Source organism: Besnoitia besnoiti, chromosome X (assembly GCF_002563875.1).
Source record: "Besnoitia besnoiti strain Bb-Ger1 chromosome X, whole genome shotgun sequence".
In the NCBI taxonomy this organism is placed as follows: domain Eukaryota; phylum Apicomplexa; class Conoidasida; order Eucoccidiorida; family Sarcocystidae; genus Besnoitia; species Besnoitia besnoiti.
Genome location: NC_042365.1, coordinates 1,955,904 through 1,975,414, shown reverse-complemented (window position 1 = coordinate 1,975,414; position 19,511 = coordinate 1,955,904). Strand labels below are relative to the sequence as shown.

General features: G+C 58.6%; 1 protein-coding gene across 1 annotated transcript; it reads left to right on the top strand.

The window, feature by feature from the left end:
• Window positions 1-200: 200 nt before the first annotated feature.
• Window positions 201-15,484, top strand: BESB_018280 (RecF/RecN/SMC N terminal domain-containing protein; the record flags this gene model as incomplete). Its single annotated transcript, XM_029360543.1, has 28 exons — window positions 201-288; window positions 827-927; window positions 1,563-1,637; window positions 1,931-2,010; window positions 2,503-2,547; window positions 3,011-3,333; window positions 3,706-4,041; window positions 4,274-4,356; window positions 4,757-4,999; window positions 5,381-5,503; window positions 6,095-6,197; window positions 6,636-6,877; window positions 7,305-7,643; window positions 7,840-8,002; window positions 8,487-8,658; window positions 8,963-9,044; window positions 9,386-9,489; window positions 10,018-10,113; window positions 10,641-10,842; window positions 11,088-11,186; window positions 11,581-11,628; window positions 11,781-11,905; window positions 12,497-12,626; window positions 13,057-13,117; window positions 13,602-13,783; window positions 14,204-14,597; window positions 14,793-15,021; window positions 15,259-15,484. 28 exons carry the CDS (start codon window positions 201-203, stop codon window positions 15,482-15,484), a joined length of 4,494 nt encoding a protein of 1,497 aa, XP_029216519.1.
• Window positions 15,485-19,511: the final 4,027 nt, after the last annotated feature.

Below are 19,511 nucleotides of genomic sequence, written 5' to 3'. Positions count from 1 at the left end.
ACCCAGGCGGGAACAGAAAGGAGGACGGAGGGGGGGGTCGGTGCGGGCTGCCGCGAGGGGAGCGACAGAGAAAGGGCGGCGAGCGAGGAAACCGATCGAGCGGTCCTGAGGCAAGCGAGCGAAAGACAGCTGCGACGAGAAGAGAAGAGGAAGCGGCGGGCGGGGGATGGGGGGTCGCGTATCTTCGAAGCGCAGCCAACATGCATATAAAGGAGGTAACCATCCGCGGCTTTCGAACATACCGCCACGCGACAACGATTCGCTTCTCTCCAAGATACAACTGCATCGGTGAGTGCGTCCCATGTGACTCGCAGGTGAAGCGCCTTCGCATACCCTTGCCTCGTCGCTCGTCTGTCGACTTCCCTCGTCTTCTTCTGCGTCCGGCCCTGGCCTGTCCGCGTGCTTGCCCACATCCCTCACGCATATATATTTATACATGTACACATATATGTATGTGAATACATGTATGTGCAGATATATGCGTCTCTGTGGTCGCAGTCCGCGCGTCCCTGCTTGTCAGATGCGTGAAGCGATCAACGCCGCTGCTGGAAATCCGGAGCCACTGCTTCGTCTCGCTGTTTGAGGGCAGGCGGCAACGTGTACATGCATATACATTCTTTATGTATGGAAGTAGAACCCTAGACGCGTTTAGTCCCCTCTCGTGCGAGCGAAGCGTCTCCATGCCAGGAATGAGACGGCGTATCGTCCAGACAGACGCATCTGCGAGAGTTGCAGCTCCCTTTCAGCGCGGGAGAAGGGTGCAAGGCGCGCGGGGTTGAGAGTGTATGCTGGGCGGAGTTTCGCCGCGGTTTCGTGTGTGTCTCAGTCGGCAGCAATGGAAGCGGGAAGTCGAACGTTTTGCTGGCGATCGCCTTTGCGCTAGGCGAAGGGGGGCACTCGCCAGCGGAGCGCCGCATGCTTCTGCACGTAAGCCTTGAGATGCCGAAAGAAAACGAACAGTCGGGTCGGTTGCCCATACATCCGGCAGCGCGCGCGAGATCAGAGGCGCAGACTGCAGAGCAGGGAAACAACTGTCACAAGTAAATCCGCTTCCTTGCACTTCATTCTACGTATTTGCATGTGCATCTCTATGTGTAGACATATATATATATGTATATATGTATATATATATATATATATATATATATATATATATATATATATATATATATATATACATACTTAAGTAGGTGTGCGTGTATGTGTATCAGAAATACGCCTGTGTGCGCGCTACCCCCAGCGCCGTAACTACACGCGAGCAAGCCCACAGAAACGCGCCAATATACATTGAATTGACATAGATAAAGGTGTAGGTATATTATATAGCGTACTATAAGCAGCGTGAACAGAACGAGAGGGCAAAGCACGCAGGCTGCAGGCGTGAGGACTTTTGTTTACTTTTAACTGTGCCCATGCATGCGCGTTCATAACGTCGCTGTGGCTGCGAGCCTCCGGTGTCTCCACCGGCCGCGCCGAGTAGGCAGATCCGGCGACTTTCAAACTCTTTGCACCGCGCCCCGTCGCTGACGTTTCTTGAAGAGCTGCTGCGTGTTTTTCCTCAGGAGGGCGTCAGCGAGCGCGTCGCAGAAGGCGCCGTGGAGCTCGTCCTGGCGAATCAAGACCGCCGCCTGTGCATGGTGAGCCCGACCCTCTTGTTTTTACCGTTCTGTTTCTCTCGCGTTTTTCCGTTTTCGCGTTTCGTTTTCCTCTCTGGGTACGCAGTGACGCCTGTGGCCTGTGCACGCGCCCGCGAGCTCGTTGCTCAGCCGCTGCTTTTCTGTCGCCGTCCGCGTCGCCGTCGAGTCTTACGCGCGCGGTGAGAGCGTTTGACTCGAGTGCCTCTCGCCTTTCGGCAGTTCGCGCTCGTGCCGCGCACCAGACTGGACAACGCGTGCCTCCCGAGCGGCGCCTGTCTCTGTTTTCTTCGCAGTACGATGCAGACGAAGTTCAGATTCGCCGCGTCTTCAGCGCAACCACAGATGACAGCTTCGTGCAGGGGAAGCGCGTCAGGTAGGCCTCTGACCGACCTGTTCTGCGACGCGCGGTCTCGCCCGCGGGTCCGCTTCGCTGAGGCGAGCTGTGCCGGGGCTGCGCCTCGCAGAGACCTGTCTTTTATACTATGTATAGATCATATACAGACCTTATTTGCTCGCCTGGTGTTTGCGCGGTCTCACTCGTGGACGTAGCTGCGAGCTCGCGCGCGGCCGATGCGCCTTCGCGTGCCTGCAGCCGTTGGTGCATGCAAAAATGCGAATACCTATACATGTATTCATGTAAATGCGTATGTAATATATATATGCTCACATTTTTGGCTGCGCCGTCGAGAGTGATGCAGGCGAGAGGAGAAGCCTGAGGCAGCGGCTTTCGCCTGGTCGGTCCTGGCGGAGGGTGTGGCGGGCTCGGCGTGGCGAGCTGCGTTTTTCCGCTTGGTTTCTGAGGCGACTTGGTGATCTTTCACAGAGCGAGCACTGTCTAATCTCGCGTGTGTGTCTATGCGCGCAGCAAATCAGGGCTGCAGCAGCTTCTGGAATGCGCCGGATTCGCACGGTGAGAGAGCGAAGGCGAAGCGACAACGTGCAACGATGCGAGGCCTACGTCCACAGCTGATGCTCCTGGCGGCTGCTGAGTTACTCAAATCCCCTTTTAGCGACCCTTCCCCAGTTTCGGTGTCCATTTCTCCTTGCCTCTTTTTGCGCCGCCGTTTCTCTCTTTCTGTCGACCGTGCCCCCCTTCTATACATATATATATTTTTATGTATACGTCTATGCAGGCGGATATCTTTACCTGTATTGCAGTCTTTTTCTGTCACCTGCCATGACACAGACGCTGCTGCTTCTACCGTCCTGCGCGCCGTCAGCCGCAGTGTCTTGCTGCTTGCGCTGCGTTTCCTCTTTGGCGTTTTCCGTGTTTCGGCTTCGCATTCGTCCGCGGGCTCGAGTGACAGAGGATCTTCGCGTGTGGGCTTGGCGGCATTTGAGCGTGCACGTTTTGTTTTCCGGGTTTCTCTCAGAGGCCGGGCGGGCGCGGCGACGTCGCTGACGGCGACCTCGACGGCCTATTTCATTCAGCAGGGCCGCATCGTGCAGGTGGCGCTGCAGTCGAGCGCGGAGCGTCTCGCGCTGCTGCAGCACGTCGCCTTGGGGGCGTCCTTCGACGCGAAGACACAGGAAATCGAGACCTTGCTGCGCGTCGGCGCCTGCGAGGCCGACCGCGTCCGCGCGCAGGTCAAGGAGATCGGCGACAAATTCGATGAAATGGCCGCGGAACGCGGCGAACTGAAGGCTTGCCTTGAACTCGAAGAAGAAAAGGAGAAAATCGACTTCGTCCTCGCAGGTAACAGACAGGCGCACACAGGCACTAGACAGACACATGTGCGGAAGCGACGCCTCGATTGCGGCCGCCTCGCGAGCTTTCGGCGTGCGTATCCACGTATAGAAGTTTGTAAGCGTGCGTATATATCTGGCTGTTGCAGGTCTCCACCCACATATTTATCTATATCTAGAGTTTATGTGTATCTGTTTATATGTAATGGCGTGGCTGCTTACCGGGCGAAGTGCTGTCTCGTGTGCATCGTTATCCCTGTCCCCTGGCGGGTAGATGAGCGGGTGCGTTTGAAGTAGGTCCAGTTTCGCTGCCTCGTGAGCGAGCGCCGCATTTGCGTTTTGCAGGTCCTGCTGTGTGTCATGCACGTCCGTTTGCGTGTAGAGGCGGCGTGGCGCGAAGCGGCTGCGTGTCTGGAGGCGAGCGGACGGGCGAGCGCCGACCAGACGCTGCGCATTGAAGAGCTGGAGGAGCGGCTGGACGCGGCTCAGAGTCTGCGCGAGGAGCTCGAGAAGCAACTGGAAGTCCTCAAGGCGCAGCAAGCGCGGCAGACAGCCCTCCGCGACGAGGCCGCCCACACGCAGGCCGAGCTCCGCGCGGAAGAGGAGAAGCTCAGGCTCGAGGCAGAGCGCTGGGAGAGGCGGGAAGTCGCGGAGGAGCGAGGCGACGACAGGCGCGAGAGCGAGTTGAAGGCGCTCAAGGCGCGACTTCACGATCTTGGTAAGCCCCTGCAGTCGGCGAGAGAAGGCAGCGCAGACGGCGAGGGGCGGCTGCGACGCGCAGGCTAGAAAGGCGAGAATAAAATTGAATCCGTCTTCGCCGCGGGATGCCCAGGCCGCTTGGGAGGCGGGTTTAGGGGCTCCAGCGAGACTTCCTGCAGGGGACTGAGGCGGCGCGGGGGTCGCTTTCACCACTCTGGAGGACGTCTGTGCGGCTGCTTGTGTGTTGGCAGAGAAAGGCATCGAAGAGGACCTGCGGCCGTCGCTCCACGGCACGCTGACAAAGTATCAGACCGCTCAACAGAAGCTGCAGCAGGTACGGACGTTCGTCGCCGGCTCGTTGCGTATCCCGACTCGCCTGGGACCTATTTCTTGGTGTGTCGCGTTGCGACTGCGCCGCTCGCGTCGCGCATCTTCGTTTCGGTTTTCGAGTCCAGCGCTGCATTGTGTGTCTGGCGTATACAGCTTGACCAAGCGTATCAGCGGTATACAAAGGCACAAACGCATGGGAACGCTGCTGTGAACACCACACTTGCCGTCGCCTTTCACTTGCTCAAGCCCCGCGGGAGTCGTTGCCGACGGTCCGCGGGTTTGCGTCGCTCTCGCAGGCTGGGTGTGGCGCCGAGACGCTTGCTTCCCAGGCACTGCGGAGGTCTCCGTGTCTCGCGCGGCTCTCGACTTTCGAGTGTTTTTTGGGGAGCGACTGTCACTTGCAGGCGCAGCAGCAATGCACTGCCCTCCAGTGCCGGCGCGGCTTGTTGGCCTCGCGAGCGGCGGAGGCCGAGACGAAGCCGCGAGAGGACGCGAAGAAGAGGAAAGGCGCCAAGCCGCTGAAGCAGGGTGAGGGCGGCGCGGGCAAAGCGTTCGTCTGCTCGGAGGCTGAAGTCCAGCGAGAAATCAAACAGGCTGAGCACCTCGGGAAAGAAGAGACACAAATGCTAAAGACCTTCACAGCCAAGGTAAACCGACACGGGATTCCACTCACACAAACAGAAGAGCCCAGCGCTCGCGGCGTGCTTTCTGTCCACTTGCTTTGCCTGCCTCACAGCCGTGACAGCTGCCTGCGTTTGGCGGTATGTGCCGGTTCATTCACGCAGTTCCGTGGAGAGAAATGAACACATTCGTTTGTTCACAGGCGGGCTGTGTGTCTGTGTGTCTGCTATCCGTCCCTGTACTCTCTTCCAGCTTACCTCCCAAACTCTCCCGACACGTGCAGCCACCTATTTTCACACGCCTAACTATGTATATGTATATGTGTGTATTTGCCTGTATGCATGTATATTTATATGTGTGCATACACGTGTGAGCTTCAGTGCCAGCATCTCCTCGTTTGGTTTCAGATTGAAGCGCTAAGGAACGAGCGAGCGGAACTCGAGCGCGAACGCGAGGCCTCGGAGCTGGATCACGGCAAGGCCTTGGAGCAGCTGCGAGAGACAGAGACAGCCCAGGTCGAACTCGGGAAGGTACGAAGCTGAACAGCTGACAGGCCGCTCGCTGATGCAAACAATCGAAAGGCAGCAAAAAACGCCGAACCTCTATGTTGTCGCGCGCGCATTCGCGTCCTCGTCATCCATTGTATATATATATTTATTTATGTATATCTATGGATATCTGTGCGTTGAGCGCCGGCGCGTATTTGGACACTCTGCACATACCGACGGCAATGTCTTGCATGAAGCGACTCTGTCTGTGCCCGTCTCCGGCCTGCGTGTGCGAGCTCTTCGCAGACTCACGCGTTCATGTGTATCTTTCCGCACATGAGTATGCATGCATATATGCCAGTTACTCAGATTTGCACGCCTCCGTAACGCATCTCTGGGTTTCCTTTGCACACGGTGGTCGCGCTTACATGCCTCCATCTGCCCACGTAAGCGCTACAGAATGCAAATATACATACGTATATGTAAAAATGTATATATATATATATATATATATGGTGGCGTGTGTGCGCGATGACGAGGGCGTGAGTTTCGCAATTGAGGCGAGCGCGAGTTTGAAGCGAAATCCCGTGCATTTTCGCGAATTTTACTGCTTCGGATGTGCGCTCTCCACAGGCGTTTGAGGCGGCGCTGGAGGAGCTCCGCGTGCAGCAGGCTCAGCTCGGCGATTTGCTTCAGGAGCACACCGCGACCAAAGACACACTCGAAACCTGCAAAGGTCAGTGTTTTCCTCTCGCGTCTCGTTTCCCTTCGTTTTGTGTTCCTTTTCGTTCGCGCGCGCTTGGAGGCAGAAAGTGGGCGGCTCGGTGGGGTCGTGTAGCGTGTGCGTGTGTCTCTTTAACACCATGTCTCCGCGGCTGCATGCGAGTCGCTCGCCTTGATCGCGGAGCGGCAGCGACATGCGCTGTCTCCTTCGTCTGCGAGTTCAGGACAAGGCGAGAACTCGCATCCACGCATATATATGTCTTTATGGCTGCATGTGCCGATATAGTTTTGTGCGGTGTCTCGACGCGTATGCTCGCGTTCATGTGTTCACGTCGAGGGCCTGGCTTGGTGCGGATTCCGCGGCTCTGCTTCCAGGGCAGGCATTTGCGGCGAGAGGAGGTTTTTTCGCCTGTGGAAACATGCTGTTTCTCGTGCTGCATGCGTGCCGCAGACCGCTTCTGGTCGCACTTCCGCACGGACGTCCGCGACGGTCTTCAGGCGGCGATCGCCTTCGCGCGCGAGAAACGCTGGCTGGCGAAAAGTTTGGGCGACAGCGAAAAGGCGGTGCATGGAGCGAAGCCCGACGCCTCGTCCGCGACCGACAGAAACGAGTGCGACGGGGGCAGCGAAAATCCCCAGGCTGGCGACGGCCTGCCGCGCCCGGCCGCGGGGATGCTTCTCGACTTCATCGACGTAAGGAGAGCCACGAAAACGTGAAGAGACTCGCATCGGGATCGAAATACTCAACACACACGTGCGCCGCGTTCGAGATGCGCGCGGTACATACACGTATCTACCTATCTGCCTATATCTACCTCTATCCATCTATCTATATCTATCTATATCTATGTATATCTATCTATATATCTATCTATCTGTATCTGTCTCTCAACCGTAAACCTTTATTATAGATACATAGATTGGTAGATATGCATGTACGTACATACGTCAAATGTGCACGTATAGCTGTAGGCCGCTGTCTCTGTATGTGTATATTCGTGCACGCGCATCTGCAAGCATTCGCGCAAGGTTGGGCGTGTCGTCGCTCTGTGGCTGCATACGCGACCCGCGGGCGGGATTCTCGCGCGACGTCTCGTGTTTTGTTTCGCTTTCTGTTCAGGTCGCCTCGGAGTATCGGCGCGCAGTTGAGGCGACGGGGGGACACGCGCTGACGGCATTCCTCGTTCCAGACGGGCGGGCAGCCGCGGAGCTTCTCGCGTTTCTGAAGACGCGGCGCTCACACAGCGCGTCGAGCTTCCTCGGCCGAGGCGCGTCGCGGGGGTCTGAGCGCGAAGGGAGTGAGCTGCGCGAAGGGAAGCCGAACGTAAGCATCACCGTCGTGCCGCTGGAGGAAGTCGCGGCGCTCCAGAGACAGAAAGAAGAGACCGGCAAGCACAAGGCGCGACACAGGTGGATTCAAACCCTCACGGAGGAAGGCCGCTGCATGCCGCTAGCCGAGGTGAGTCCCGACGAGAGCTTGAAGACGAGCCCGGACAGACAAGGAACGTGAGGAAGTGATTCCACGAGGCTCTGCGAGACGCGAGCAGCTTCGCAGGATAGACGCTACGCCGCGTCGCAGCTTGGGGAGGCCATTTTCTGTACCGCTTGAGACATTCAGTCGCGCCGAGGGCGTGTGCGGTTTTCTTGCTTTCCAGTGCATCGACGTACAGGTGCCTGGTGCGGGCGCCGAGATAGACAAGGAGACGTCGACGGCCTCAAAGGTCTCCGCGTACCTGCGGAGTGTCTTCGGCCGAGCGATGCTGGTTCCTTCCCTTGCCGAATCAGACGATGGCTTGATCCCGAGTCTCCACGAGAAAGGTGAAGACTGCGCGAGACTCGAACGTGGCGCGCGACGTGCGCAGGCTGCTCCAAGAAGCAACGCGCCGCCGGCCTGCCAAGGGGGAAGACTGAACCGGCAGACTCGACTTTGGCGTCTGCTACAGAGCAATAACGATGGAGGAGGCCTGCGGCTGTCTCGCTGCGCTTTCAGCCTTTCTCTCACGGTTTTGAATGCGCCATATGACTCGCGTGCGCCGTGGGAGTTTTACCTTTCACGGGCTGTTGCAAAATCTCTGTATACGGTCCTGCAGTTCTAAAATGCGATGTACCGCTGACCCTATGGATTCATTTTGAATAATTTCCCATGTGACGAGCGCGCGCATGCAGTCTGCGGTTTTTAGTTTCCATCGGGGGCCGTCGCTTCGCGCACTCGCTGGGCGTCGTGGCCTCCGTTCGTTCCGCGGCTTCGTCTGCATCGCGAGGCGTGCGTGTGAGTTCGCCATCTCTCTTTTTCTTTGTTCAGGGCTGGATTGCGTGACTGTAGACGGAGATGTGGCCTTCGCGTCTGGAATCGTGCGCGGCGGGAGCGCGTTGACGCCCTTCCTCGCATTGTCGGGCTCGTTGGGGGAGGAGAAGGTCGCGTGCGCCGCCTTGCCGCAGCCTGCCTCGTGCGGAAAGCTCCAGGCTTATCGCCAGTGAGCACGCAGACAAGCGAAGAGAGGCATGCGCTGCGTTCTGGCGTAGAAACCCCCTTACGAATCCCCCCTCGACGGGTTCGCGTCCCGCGACGCTTCACGCTCTGCGCCAGTGTCTCTCGTCCCGGGCTGCCCGCCGTCTGTCGCTGCATTCGCTCTCGGGCAGCGAGTGTCGTTCCTCCGCCTACACGACGCGGGTGCCTTTGTAGACGACGTTTCTGTCGCTCGTTCCAGCGGCCATGCCTTCTGGCTCGCCTCTCGGCATCTGGGCGTCGACTTGTGCCCTGTGTCCGTGTGGGTTCAGTCTGCAACAGCGCATGGAGCAGCTCGACGCGCTGGAACGTCAGATCGAGGAGACGCGGAAGCGCGCGGCAGAAGTCGAGAACGTAAGCGCCTTTCGTCGGGTTTTTTCGGCCGTTTGGACGTGTGGCGGCGCGCACCGGCGAGCGTCTCCTTCCTCGCCGCCGGCGCTTGGGCCGCCCCTGCGGGCGTGGCTGCGCGTGGATTTCTCTCGGCCTTCTGCGCTTCGTGTAGCCGCCCCCCGGTTTCGCCAAACGGCACTCGTGAAGTGTGCGTCCGGTCGTCTTTGCATGAACTACTCTTTCCTTTCGTATCTCACGTTTTAGCTTGCCATCGAGGGCGCGAGGGCGGGTTCGGTTTTTTGCGTTTACGTTTTTGGGTTTGGATGCCCCGTGTCTCGAGTTTTCCCGAATTTCGTGTCCTTCAGAGACACGGGGCGTTCATCGAGAAGGAGCAGTTGCTCTGCGAAGCGCGCGCGAGATGCCACGGGGCTCTCGACGAGGCCGTCACGACTCGCCAGCACGCGGAAAGGTCAGTGTTTGAACAGAAATTGAGACACAGCCGGCACGCCGGGAATTCGAGACAGCCAACTCGCCTGTCCCCCTTGCGCGGGCTTCTCTGCGCCTGCAGCAATTCCGCAACCAAACCGCGTGCCGTGGATCTGGATGCATGCGAAGACGCCGCTGCCTGTCCCCTCTGTGCTGCGGCGCTCCTGATGCTGTGCGGCGCGTCCAGGTTTGCCGCCCCGGTTTTGGCCGCGTCACTGGAGGCCTCGCTCTCTATCGCTCTCCTTTCTCTATCTCTATACCTGGTCCTGTGCGCCGATACATATATTATATATTAATAAAAAATATATATCTTTGCATGTGTATTCACTTGTCTGTCCGTTCCATGCCGATTTTTGCATCAGGCTGCGGGAGGCCTTCTTTCTCCTTCAGCGAGCTGTCGCATCTTGAAGCATGCGCGGGGATGTACGTGCATGCACTGAGAGTGGGCTAGGTGCGGACATCTAGTCTGTGCACGAAGCCGTGTGATGCGCGAGCCTGCGTTTTGCCTCAGCCGGCTTCGAGCCACCGCAGAGCTTCTGGCGGCCGTCGAGGAAGAAGCGCGACAGGCGACGCAGCGTGCCCACGGCCTCAAAACGCTCATTCAAAAGTAGGAAGCTGTGCTAGCTACTGACCGCCGGAAGAGAGGCATCATATAACGCGGCACACAATAAATATATATGTATATATATGTCTGCTCGCATGGGGACGAAGAAGGAAGTAGAGGTTGCTGCGGTGGCGCAGAGGAATGCCAGACTTCATTGTAAACGACACTTCGGGCCGCCCTCCTGCGCGTGCACCGTGGGTGCGCCTCCACGCCGGTCGGCTTCGCGGCCGCCCTGGGCTCAGTTTGCACTTCTCTCTGCCTTGTTCGCTTCGCGTGCATGTATCTGCCTGCGCATGTGTCGCAGCGCCACACGCAGTTCATCTGTTCATCGCCACTGAGCGGGTCTCCGTGGGGTCCCACTACCCATCTATCACCCAGTCTACGCATCGCTGCAAGCTACCTCCTGTGTGCCTCTCCGTCCTGCTCGTTCATGTCTGGGCTCCCTCCTACGATGGCGACACAGTTTATCAAAACAGGCCTCCACGCCTGCCGCCGGCATGCTCTGCCTGTGTGGTGTGTTTGCGCCTCAGTCTGCGAAAAGAGAGTATTTCGCCTGACAACGCCGCAGGGTTCTCCACCGAAGAGAAGAGCGAACTTGCGAGGCTGCGCGCGGAGATTCGCGAACTCGAGCGCGAATTGACTTCCCTCGCGGCGGAGACTGAGAAGAAGGAGCGCGCAGTGCAACAGGCGATGGATGAGGCAGACTTGCACCTGCGCAAGCAGATTCAACGGGTGAGGAGATATTCATCCGCATATTTGTACACTATACAGTGCCTGTAAATTTAGGTTCGCGTGTGTTGATATGCACGTGTGCCTGTGGCTGAGGGTGTAGGGCACTTGACGGGGATATCCGCACAGCTGTCGCGAGTATTTCTGCATTGAGATGTGTCGATAGATGGACGCATAGATACCAAACACATTATCCGCTGGGGTACCAGTATTTGGTCTGAGGGTTTTGCGGCTTGTTGCTTCAACAGCTAGAGAGAGAAGAGGCGCGCCGGAGTCGGTCGGAGGCTCACGAGAAGCGGCAGGAGATGGAGGAGCGGCTCGCTGCGGTCAATCGGCGAATGATTCAAGTGAGAAACACGCTTCTAGATGAGCTACCGTCCTGTCGGCGCTGTCTCGCGTCGCCTTAGTCTCCGTCGGCTGTGTCCAGTTAACAGACCCGCTCACAGTGACGCACCATACTCAAGCCCGAAAACTGTATGAGTGCACAGTGCATACACGCGTGCATGCAAATTATTTGTATATGTATGCGTGTGCGTGTGTATGTATGGATGTACATATGTATGTAAGTGTATGTATATATGTATATATATGTATGGACGTCAGTGTGTGGAATTTGCGTTGGTGTCTGGCTTTGTTGTCTGGTTGGGCGTTCGGCTCCCGCGGTTTGAGCGCCTCCCTGAGAGGCGTTCCTTCATGCGTGCCTCTCCCTTCGCCACTGGCGCTGCCTTTTCTTTTTTACAGGAAGAGGAAGCGAGTCGCAAGAGCGAGCGGCGCTTGCGCGTCCTTGAGGTAGGCCGGCGCGGAGCGGTTTGATATTTGCGCACACGATGTTTTAGCAGTTTTCGCGAATGGTTCGCCGAGTCAGCACAGTGCCGTCCAGCTGGGGCGAGCTGGGGAGTCTCCACGCTTTCACCCTGCGAGATTGCGTGTCCGCTTTTCAGCAAGAAGTCGAGGAGAAGGAAGGGGAGCTGGCGCTTGCAGAGAAGCAGCGCCAGGCGATCGTCGTCCAAGTTGAAGACGCGTTACGAGCTCTCCAAATGAGCAAGCGCGCTGCAGACAGTGCAGAGTAAGCTGGTCTCAGAAAACTTCGATTCCCGCCCCCCTCCCGTCCCCGTCTGTATATTCGCTTTTGAGAGCTGTGACGTGAGAAGGATTGGCCGTAATGCACCGCGAGCGCGTGCACGACGCTTCCTCTCTACATTCGCCGTATGTATGTGGCTGGCTGTAAGGGCTCACCGAGGACGTGGGAGCAGGACGCTCAGACGTACAGGTGCACCCAAACCCAAGGTGCTCCATGTGGGCGGATCGATACGTGAACCTTTTTGTGCGTGTGTGGGTGGACGAGTCAACGCGTTCAACTCGTGCGTGTGAATTCATCGGCTGCCTTGATTAGCTTTAGTGAGGCGACAGGGGGGGGGTCATGACACTGCCGCGAAGTAAATACAGAGGGGATAAAAGCAGTTTTGCCAGCTGATAGCGGTTCCGGTCGAGAGACCGCCGGAGTCAATGCCAGCCGAGGGACGCGCGATTTTTTTCGCGCGGAGGAAGTCGCACAAGTCGCGCGCGGAGGCTAGAAATTGCCGTTACTCTTTGACTGGGCGCGAGCGTGTCAACCGTTTTTCCGCGGCTGCGCGTGCCTGCGATCGCTTCTCCCTAGGCGAGCGAAGGACGACGCAGAGGCGCTCCTTGCCACGACAGGGGCGGCTGCAGCAGCTGCCTCCGACGTGCCGAGTCTGCGGCTGCTGAGCTCCCGCGAGTTGGCGGCGAAGCTCAGCGCCGTCAAGAAGGTGAGGAGCAGAATCGAGACGACGCACCTGGACGCGAACCTGGGCGCGCCCCGTAGAAGGGAAAGGCCTAACAGGGAGGTGCAGACCAGGAAAGGAGAGCGAGCTAGATGCGGAGGGCGGTGGCGAACGCTTCGAACGCGGGCGGGGATCTGCGAGAGTGGCGGGCGGTTGAGGGCACCTGACCAGGCGGCATTCCATGAAAAGCGACGTCGCACACCTGCACGCGGCCGTTTACGCGCCGCTCTGCATCGGTGTCCGAGAACCGCGCGAAGTCAGGAGACTCTGCGCGGTCTGTCGCTGTCTTGTGCGTGAGTGTCGGGCTTCTCGCTTGCGCCTTTGCCTCTCCGTTGGGCGCTCCGTGGCACATGTGTCCGCGAATCGTGCGGCTTTCCCGATTTAGACACCCGCACTGTGGCGTTCTTTTTTTCAGAAACTCGAAGCCTACGCCCACGTCAATAGGCGAGCCGTTGATCAGTTCGCCAACCTCCAGGGTGAGCACGCGCTGCCGTCGAGTCGTGGATGCGCATCTGTGTATGCTTTCTTGTCTATGCGAATCACGCGTGAAGATGCGTGGCCGTGCATTTGCCTGCGTAGCTGCAAAGGAGCCTTTTTCGACTGAAGCGAGAGACTTTTCGCCGCCGCACTCAGAGGCTTCAGGGGAGGAGAGCGTGGAGCTATGCGGGACTAGACCCTGCGCTGCAACCTCTCGTTCTCTCAAGCCGAAACTGTCATTTCGGCACCAAGCGCCAGTACACACACTCCATTTGGATACACACGGATAGATATGTCTCCTTCCTAAAATATATATATGAGTGCTGCAGTGAGTAGAGTTCGTCTCTCTCGTGGTGCGTGTTGGCACCGTCGGTTCCGGAGTGTGATGTTTCCGTATGCATCGGGGCCTCGCCAGCTTCCAGGCACTCACTTCGTTTCCGCGATGGTCTGACCCTCTTTCTTTCTGTCGCCTTCGCTTTGCAGATGACTACGCCGCGCTTCAGCAGCGCGCCAGCGTCCAGGAGCGCGCCCAGGAGGTCATCGGCGAGCAGCTGCGAGTTCTGGTGAAGCGGAAAAAGAAGGCGCTTCTTGCCTCGTTCGCTCGCGTCAACGAGGAATTCCAAAGAATATTTGCCACGCTGGCCCCTGGGGCGCGAGCGGAGATGGTGAGACTGCGAGACCCTTGGGCGAGGTGTGAGGCTCGAGATAAACGCAGTGCCTACGAAGGGCTTCCGCCTGGAAGTCCGAAAGTATAGCGGAGCCTAAACTCTAGGGCGCCAGCATAAGCAGTGCAGCGGTCGCGGGAGGGAGCTGGCGCGCGGCGGAAGACGCGCGAGAAGGACGAAAATGCATGTTTGCACCAGAGAGTCACGAGTACGAAGAACGCAGCTTGGCTCCGTTGTCCTCGTGCGGTCCCTTTCCTGTCGGGCGGCGCATTTGGGGACTGGATTCGACCCTGTGGCCTTGGGCTTCACTGTTTCACGCGGGCACCAGGTGTCGCCTTTTCCTGCTGCTCGGCCTCTGGTCGGCTTTTTTCAACTGCGTTACAGTCACAGTATTTCTGCGCTCGCGGCATCTGCGTCCAGGTGCTGCAGCACTCTCTGCTGCCTGGTGGCGGGCGCGGATGCTTTGAGGACGACAAGGCAGGGAAGGGCTCCTCGTCTCGCGGCGATGCCAGCAGAGCGAAGCCTCAGCCAGAGCGCAGGCCGGGGGGCCCTTCAGGCGGCGCGGCGGAGAGCTCGGAGAATTTCAACCAGGACGGAGAAGAGAGCGGCGAAGACGATAACGCCTCTTCGCTGATCGGCATCGACATTCGGGCGTCTTTTTCAGAGGCCTCGCTCGCCGATCCGGCGGCGGCGGGAGCCCGCCAAGGCAGCCCACCGCTCCGACTCGCTCTCTTGCCTGGGGACAGCGAGCGCCGCGACTGGAAGAAGGGCCCCGGCGGAGAAGGCCGCACGCTTGGCATGAATCACCTCTCAGGTGAGGACGGCAAAACGCCTCGCCCCTGCAGAGGGCGACTCGAAACGCGAAAGGCGTCTCTGGGTCGCTGGCGACGGGCGGCGCGTGTTGTCGCGACGCACGGGCGGCCGCAGCAGTTTGCGGTCTGAGCGCGTCCGGCGAACTCCTTGAGTCAAGTATCGCGTCTCGTGCCTCTCTGCTGTGTCGCTCCTGTAGGCGGTCAGAAGTCGCTCGTCTCTCTGGCGCTTCTCCTTGCACTCCAGCGCGTCTCCTGCGGCCTGTCTTCGCCGTCGGAGGCAGACGCGGTGCGCGACCTCCCAGGAGGCGTTTTGCTTCTCGACGAGGTTGACGCAGCGCTCGATGAAAATCATCGCCGCGCGGCTGCGCTTGCTCTGGCTCAGACCGCTGAGCGACGCATCTCGCAGGTCATTCTCACGACGTTCAGGTGAGAGCGACGGCGCGAGTCTCCGAGGGCGCTCGGTTCGGCCTTCTCTCCTCCTCGGTTGTGCCCTGGGCGTCGTCCTTCTCCGGGGGCGGTGGAGGGTGAGGGAGGGCGGGGAGGGCGTGGAGGGCGGGGAGGGCGGAGGACGAGCCAAAGTAGCGACGCCGCACTTCTGTTGTACGTGTGCGCGGGGGCGGATAGGCTGCCCGCCTTGTTTGCGTGGTGTCGTGTGTGGCGCAGGCCCGAGCTGCTGTCTCCCGCAGATTCGCTTCTGCATGTGCACCAAGAAAACCGCGTGTCTTACGCCGAGCCGATCGACCTGCGCGCGGCAGTGGCTTTGCTGCAGGAGCCACAGGGCGACGAAGTGACCTTCGGCGACGAAGCGAGGAAGCAACTCCGCGGCCGCAGCGAAGGAGCTGAGCACGAATGGGCTCCGCTTGCTGCGCCCGCCCCCCTGGCGTACTGACGACTGAGACCCGACTGCTGGTGAGACGAGCCACGGGGACCGACGCAGCGGAAGAGAGCCGGTGGAGGAGAGAGGCGTGACGAAGAGGAGTCCAAACGAGGCAGAATGTAAACGCCCCCTCAAGCCAGAGAGGAAGCAAAGCCAGCGACGACACAGTGGGATCTGCCGGAGCGGTCGCCGACTGAACTCACCTCGCCCCCGAAAGCGAACTTTCAAACCCATAGACTTGGGAAAGGAGGCGTTGGGGCCCCTGGGGGCTCCCCCTGGTACACGGGCCGGAAGGAGACACGCGGCCCCGTGCCGATGCGACTTTTTCGCGGGATTCTGTGCAGCGACCTCAGTTTTGAAACTTCGAGCCCGCACAGCGCAGCACGAAGGGCGTCTAAAAACGCGGCGGAGACGTCAATGGGTGCATCATTCGCGAGCGCGCGGGAGCACTGCAGGCGCCAGGAGCTGGCAGTTCATGTTCATAGTCAGCGCCGCTTTCTGCGCTGCGGGATGCTGTGTCGAGCCGTGACGCGATGCCTCACTGCTGTCGAGACTTGCTTGAAGTCAACCGCATCTCCGACTATTTCTTGTGAAGCAATCTGGATCTGCTGGGAGGTAGAATCCAAGATTGGACGGAGGGGTTTGGTATGTATGCGTTGGCCTGCCTTGTAATGCACATGCTGCCGACAAGTGTCCGACAAGAAGTAAGCTTGTCTCTTTTCTCGCGGAGGTATAGCGAAGACCAGCACACTTATCTATTGTTCTTGACTTGAGGCAGCTAGCCGGCTTACTTTTCAGCAGCATGGAACGCACACGCGTGCTGGAGTTTTCTGTGCGTTAAGAGTCATACGTACACCCCTGATCCACCCTCAGAAAGCATGCGGCTCTCAGCCCATGCAAGCCCCTGGTTCCCAATAGATCCCTGGCTAACGTAGCACTCGCGTTACATTTACGAAACATGTAGCGTACTCCTTTTTTCTAAGTGAAAAACAAGAGGTTCTGTCCTTGTACGTGCGCGGGCCGGTGGCGTAGCGTCGCACTTCACAAACGGCCTGGCACATGGGTCGCGTGCGATGACTGAGAAAGTGATTGGCATCCGCGCGAGACGCCCCTTAAGGGGAAGCGCATGGAACGACCCTGCCAGTCGCTGACCCCCTTCTCATCGCCATCGCCAAACGGCCACCGGCGGATGCCGCGTTCTCGCAGCTATGAATAAGGGCTTCGAGTTCGCCAGCGTGCTGGCAATGACTTCTTTCCACTCACGTTTGCTGCTTTGGGTGCTGTGGCATCCAGGCAGATGCCAGATAGTGCTTCGACAGGCGCGAGCGCCCTTCCAAAGTGCCGGGAAGACTTGTGTTTAGCTAGAGCCTAGTGCAGGCCTGGCGTCGCCGGCCCTATGATCCCTACGTTTCCGCTACTCGGTGTGTCCAAGCAGCTTGCATCCGACGCTCGGCAAGAATCGCACGTGCATTGCTATCCAGCCCGTGCTTTATGTGGGAGCGTGGCCAGTGAAGGTGCGTTTCGAACTTCGAAGCCCCCAAACCCTCTTCTGCAGAGGTGCGGCGCCTCGGCAGGTATTGAGTGTAGCACCGCATGACATTGTCTGTTGCTGCAGCAGAATGACGGTACCGGAGCTACAGGTAAGGATTTCGGCAGGGGTGCTCAGCTTCTGGCGCGATGCTGCCAGGCGACTCGGAATTGACTTGCGTATCTTGTCATGGAACGTGGCTCCTGTTGCCCGCATTCGCAAGATGGAGTGACGCAAACGAACGCAATAAATACATTTGGGTTTCTCGTTTCATAGTTTCATGTCACAATACCAGGTGATATGCAGACGTCTGCATAGGTGTTGCATTCCAGACGCACGGAACGTGCGGCGTCGGAAGTTGGGACGACTGTGCTAATCGGGCAACAGCCACGGAAACGTAGCCTCAAGGTGGCGCAGGGGCAGCGCCTCCCCCCCCCCCCCCCCCCCCCCCCCCCCCCCCCTCCCTTCATCAGCCGGAGGAGAGAAAAGTCACAGTGCCTGCTTAGTATTGAGACCGTGCACCATTCGAAAATGCAGGTACTCCAGCACTAAATCCCTCGGGCCGCCCATGAGTTTCTCCCGTCAAAACACTGGGGTAATGCCGCAGGTCCGCGCGCACAGGACGGAGCAATATTCGGCGTCAGCGGGCCCTTGTCTACGCTCACCGGATTTGCTCTTCAACATGTCTCCGCACTATTACTTGATTTATACTGGGCGGAGTCCGAGAGCTGAAAACCTGGTGGCCGGTCCCGCTCGCCTCACAGCGCTAGCACGGTTCGTATCTCTGTAAGTACGACCGACAAACGCTCCCCAGTCCCCTGCAGGATCCACGCATGTTTCTCGCATGTTGGTCTTCGACCTGCAGCGCCGAATCCGTCATGCCAGCATATTCCGGCGCAAGCGACGGGTTACAGCGTTATCGCTGGGCTTGCTGCCACGGCGCCACCAGCCACCAGATGCTACCACACACAGCACAAAGCTTCGTAATGCGGTCGGCTTTGTCTAAAGGCCCACCGACGCGGGCCTCTACGCGAATAGTGCGTGCATCCGTTTGGCATGACCTGCTGTCGGGTCTCGTGCATTTGTTGCGGCTGCTGCCGGCTCCATTATCTTCTTTGACACGTGTCAGAAGTCCACCACAACCACTTCTGTGAAGTTAGTCTACTGATAAGCCATCTTCTGCAACTGAGACAGTAACGCGGCGTTCACACCAGACATAGAGCGCAAGGACAAAGCTGGTGGCAGCCAGACACGCCACAGGCCAGGCCACTTTCACGTTTGGGCAGGCCGCCCGATTGGAGGGGGCCTCCACGCGTCTGCGCCGTGAAGGCGGTGTTACGGGAGGGCCACCAGTCCAACCGGCGCCGACTTGAAAAAAGGAGACACCCGAGACGCTGGTGGGGTCGCAAGCAGCCGAGTGGATACTGGCGGTTTGTATAGTAGGTCACTGGGAGATGCAACAGCGCAAGCTGGTGCTCGCCAAGCGACAAAGGATCAAAAACAGTTTGGCATCATCCCTCGTTCACCTTCAGGGTTGGTTTGCACTTGAACAAGAGCTGCACCAGCAGCTGCGCAATGTCACCCACACAACCCGAGCGACAGTCTCAGAAGCCAAGGCCGCAGCCCTCAAACACAAGGATACACTTGCGAAGGTTCGCTGCGCACGACTAGAGGCAGCAAATGGTTTCTGCGACCCAACGCAAAATAGTGGAGGTATCCACTATCTTTTCTACGTGATATCATCGGGAGGACTGTCAGAGCCGCCTACGCAGTACCAGGGAGTCACCAGTTCGAGAAGCGACGCGGTATTCGAAGTTGCAGGCGCGTCCATGAGTGCTTGCGACCTTCTTTGTCTGGTAAGGCATGAATCAAGCGAACGCTCCCACCAACAGTGCAACGATATCTGCGCAGACCTGGTGCGACGGATTGACGAACGCTGGGAGCATCACAAGGTGCACATGGCGAAAGAGGGATTAGGCCCCATATTGGGTGACGACTGTTGGATGGGCCCCGTTTCAGCCAGCAATCTGTTTGAAGAGCTCCATCAGAGTTTGGGATGGCACTTTTCGTTGGACCCGAGGGTCGCGGCATACGAAACCTGGAACAGGGCAACAATGGCGCTGGCATTTCGACTTGTAGATGCGCTCACCGCCGAAAAGGGCGCAGATGATTTGTGTGCTCGAGAACCAAGAGCGCCGGAAAAGAGGCAACCGCTGGCTCGATGTCGCACGCCGCCACCAATCGGATGCGAAACTGAGAAACGAGGAGGGTGCACACATTCGCTTTGCGCACCGCCGGCCACTACTTTCGACGAAGATGGTTCCTTTAATTTGACTCCGCTAGAATGCATAGTCGCATTCCAAGGCTGCGAGGCTCCCACATATCAAGGGGGGAGCGAGGTGCCTGTGACTGGTCTTCTGACGCCGGCCGGATCTCCTTCGCCGACCAACGTGCTCAGCCCGGCGACCCCTTCCAGTGCAGCCAATGCTCAAGGTTTTGTTTCCGGATCTC